Source organism: Octodon degus, unplaced genomic scaffold (genome assembly GCF_000260255.1).
Source record: "Octodon degus isolate 3935 unplaced genomic scaffold, OctDeg1.0 scaffold00123, whole genome shotgun sequence".
NCBI lineage: Eukaryota > Metazoa > Chordata > Mammalia > Rodentia > Octodontidae > Octodon > Octodon degus.
In genome coordinates this window covers 7,089,954-7,093,968 of record NW_004524699.1, presented here as the reverse complement: position 1 = coordinate 7,093,968, position 4,015 = coordinate 7,089,954, and the positions used below count along the sequence as shown (strand labels likewise).

At 53.0% G+C, this 4,015-nt stretch overlaps 1 protein-coding gene and 1 long non-coding RNA gene across 2 annotated transcripts in view; one reads left to right on the top strand and one right to left on the bottom strand.

Moving 5' to 3' along the window:
* Coq4 (coenzyme Q4) overlaps nucleotides 1-1,770 on the top strand; it is a 12,625-nt gene extending 10,855 nt beyond the window's left edge. The window contains exon 7 of the mRNA XM_023700287.1: nucleotides 1,540-1,770. Coding sequence (XP_023556055.1) covers nucleotides 1,540-1,561 — 22 coding nt within the window. The 3' untranslated portion in view covers nucleotides 1,562-1,770. The remainder of the gene's footprint in view (nucleotides 1-1,539) is intronic.
* LOC111812407 overlaps nucleotides 1-4,015 on the bottom strand; it is a 24,317-nt gene that overhangs the window by 1,112 nt on the left and 19,190 nt on the right. The gene's annotated exons all lie outside the window — the stretch shown is intronic.

The window sequence follows — 4,015 nt, the reverse complement described above, 5'->3', positions numbered from 1 at the left end:
TCGTTTATCATAACTGTCATAACTGCTGTCCTGTGCCCCTGAGGGCCAAAGCAGGAGGTCAAAGACTGGGCAGCAGCCACCGCTCCTCAGGAGCTGAGACCGCCCAGAGCACAGGTGCACAAGGGACACAGTCTAGGAGCACTGCGGACTGTCCCAGGCCCCAGACCCTGTTCGGGGCGCCTCCCTACAGCCAGGGTTTCCCAGGGCCCAGGCTGGGGGTCCACACAGGAGTGAGAGCTACCCCCAGTTCCTGAGAGGGAAGGCAGGTATTGTCTGAATAAAGCCTCCCTCAAGCCTGGCGTCCGCTGCACATGGCTATGGAAGACAGAAATTCTCTCCTACCTGAACGGCCGCTTGTCCTGTCTCTGCTCTAAGGTTGGCCAGAGAAGGACTCCGCTCTCCTCCATTTTTTACCAGAGAACTGAGGGCAAGTCCTTTTCCCTCTGAGCGCAGTTTGATCATCAGTACATGGAAGAAGAGCAGTGTCTGCCTTTTCCGATTGCTGCGAGGCTTCCTCAGGTGAAGTGCAGGCAGGCTACAGAGCAAGGCCAAGGAGTTTCATTTATCCCTGCTGTGTTTGTGGACACAGGAGGATGTTTCGAGGCTGCAGTTCATTTTGGAGTAGGCAGGGACACGGACTTTCCTTGAGTCAGAGGAGGGGGTGGGGACAGGCAGGATGAACAGTGTCCTTGGGGCTTGGGAAATAGCTCAGCATTATAAGTGAAGTGTGTACCTGGCAAGCACAAGGTCCTGAGTTCGAGCCCCAACTACCCCACCCCCCCAATAAAAAAAAAAACAACAAAAACTATCGTTGGGAGAGTAAGTGGCCCTGCCTGGGGATTTACAACCAGAAAAACCCCTGAGATAGAAAAGCCTTTCAGGTTTTTCACACTCATCGTGTGGTCAGATCAACTAAAGCCCAGAGGTAGACAAGGGATAAACAAAAACGTGACCACCAGCCTCTACGTTGGTCTTCCTATGCCTCACTTCCCTGTCTATAATAATGGCCACGGTTTAGCTAGGCGCGGTGGTGTATACCTGTAATCCCAGCAGTCTGGCAGGAGAATTGTGAGTTCAAACTCAGCTGGGTGGCTTAACAAGACTCTCAAAACAAAAAGGGATGAGAATGTAGCTCAGTGTGAAGGCCTCAGGCCCTGGCATCCCCCATGCCCACCACATGCAGTTCAGTGCTCCCAGTGGCAGCGAGAGGGCTCAGGATGCCACAAGCCAAGAACCCTGAGCTGCTCCAGAGAGCAGCTCAGACTCCACCTTGGAGCTGCTAAACTCCAAGAATTTCACAGCCGAGGCCACCTTTGAGACCTGCCAGCTGTTGCCACAACTTCCTCTGCCTCCACTACAGCTTAGGAAAACCCTACTGGGGCAGGGTTGAGACTCTTGGGTGGCATTCTGTGCCCAATTGGATCCTTCTCCTGTTCCAGCCAGCTGGTGCCGCGATGACCTTGGGCCACTACAGAACTTGCAAGATGGGCACTGGACATCCGGATTAACTGGGAATGGAATCTGTGTTCTTAATCATAGGGTGGCATTTGGAGAAAAATAATACTGGCAGGACCTACCACTGATGGTTCCAACACCACCTGTGAGGCCCTGCCCATGTCTGCCTAGACGCTTCCGTTCTCCATCTAATAAACCATGTGAGCCTTCACCCGCTTCCCCAGCACACACCAGGCTCCCTCCTGCCTTGAGGAACAGCACTGTTTCCCAGCTTGTTACGTGGTCAGCTGTTTGTCACATCTGTTCAAATGCCACTTCCTCGGGTCATCTCCCCTGACTATAAGGGCTTGACACTTTCTGGCTGACCACTGATGTCCAGCTTCATGCCAGTACTCTGTGGTCAAGGTTGCTACTCACAGTGGCCTGAGAGTGGAGGCTGTCGGTAGCCTCTCTTCACAGTGATCCTGGCACTTGGGCTCAGGAAAGCACAGTGCTTGCAGTCTTTCCTAGGAGCCTATGGGGCCCCTTTCCCCTATGCCTGACAGAAATCATAGGTAGGGCCTAGCGCAGAGCTATAGCTCAGCAGCACAGCACCTGCCTGGCACGAGTGAAGTCCTAAGTTTGATTCATGACGCCAAATAAAAATTCATAGAGAGCAGGCCAAGGATGGGGAAGGCTCAGCGGTAGAGAGCTTGTCTAGTCTGCACAAGGCCCTGGGTTCTATCCCCAGCACTGGAAAGAAAATCAACCACAGGTAGCTGATGTGCGAGCACACAGGCTCCAAAGGCCAGCCTGGCCCTGCCCCTGAGCACTGCTTCACCCTGCCAGCCTGTTTGCTCATCTGTAATATGGGGAGCAAATCACCCCTACTTTCCCGCAGGAGCTTAAGATGCTCAGGGAAGTGGCACTTGGTCAGTGCTCACTAGCACATGGTGAGCACGTAGGAAAGAGGAAGCCTGGGCTGGGGAGACAGCTCAGTAGAATAAAGCAAGCGCAGGGTTCTGAGTTCAATCCCCAAAACCACACACACACACACACAAAGAGGAAGCCTGCCTCTGCCAGGGAGGCCCCTGGAGACCTCTGAAGTCACTACCTGCAAAGTCAAGTGAGCCAAAAGTGCTGCTTTGCACACACCCAGAGTGGGAGGATTTCTACAGCCCGGTGCTCCCGTGCCAAGTGGAACAGAACTCGATGGACTAAACACCCAAGCACCCCAGAACCCCCAGGAGCCTGAACAGCTGCCACCAGGTGAGTCTGAGGTCCTGGAGTCTCCACACTGGTTCCCTAGTGCCATGCAGAAAGGGCCAAGTCAGTGGAAAGGAGCCCACTGAGAGGTCAGCCTCAGCTGGGCCCCTCACAAGTGACAACCAAGTCCCTGCCCTTCTCAAAACTCTCAGTGGCTGCACTACCCCAGGTTAACCCCTCAGCCTGGCACACAAGGCCTCGCACTCCTTTCCAGCACATCCTCCTCACCATGTGCCCTAATGCCCGAGCCCACCAGTCATCATAAACCACTTCAGGGTGTGAGAGGTCAACTGAAGGCCTTCCACGCAGCAGCCTCCAGCAGGGAGCTTGCCAAGCGTCACCTTGAATGCTTAGCAAGCACACAGAGCAGAGGAAACTATCTAGATCTTAATCTCGCATGTGAGCACATAGGCCACGATACAGGTGCCTCCTTGCACACAGTATTCCCGTTGGCCTCCATGGGGACAGTCACTTGCTGAAATCACACAGCTGGGCCTAGGAGCACACCCCAGCCATCCCTAACCAGAATGCAAAGAAGACAGTTAAGCCACCATGATAACGTGTGGAGAGTGTAAAGCCAGGTGCTTTGCCAGGGTACAGCGAGCTCTTTTTTTTTTTTTTTTTTTTTTTTTGGTACCAGGGATTGAACTTGGGACCTTACACTTGCCAGGCAAGCATTTATTCTACTGAGCTATATCCCCGGTCCCTCGAGCTCTTCCTGAGAGGCCACCTAGACTAATTTTTACTCACACTCTGTCCAGGTGCACTGAGCAACTTGAAGACAGACGGCCTTGTTCCTGCTGTGTCACCTGTCCCTTGCTTCCCACCACAGGCCTGGCCTAGACGCTGTCTTAGTTTCACCAGTGTGGCAAGTCTGGGTGGGAGATAGTACATCGCTGATCGGCATCCCTCCCCAAGCCCTACCTACTCTGTTTGCTAATGTTTTTAACAGTTGATTTGAACATAATTACGTTTAAGTGCATAGATTCTGCTGTGAACAAGGTCAGTGTCTGATTCCTTTAATTCATTATCCCCTTTCGTTCAGCATTTTGTTAGCTTCTGTTATTCGCTAAGTCTGGGAATACAAATAGAAATAATCTGTGTAGGGTGGGCCAACTAGCTCAGCAGATTAAAGCACCTGCAAGCAGGTGCAGGGGCCAGGGGTTAGATTCCTAGGCCTGCTGTGCTGGCCCCACCCTTGGCGCACACTGAGACTGCAATTGAGACTGGGCGTGGTGTCAAGTGCCTGTAATCCCAGCTCTTGGGAGGCTGTAAACAGGTGGGTCACTAGGAGTCTGATCTAGTAGTGAGACCC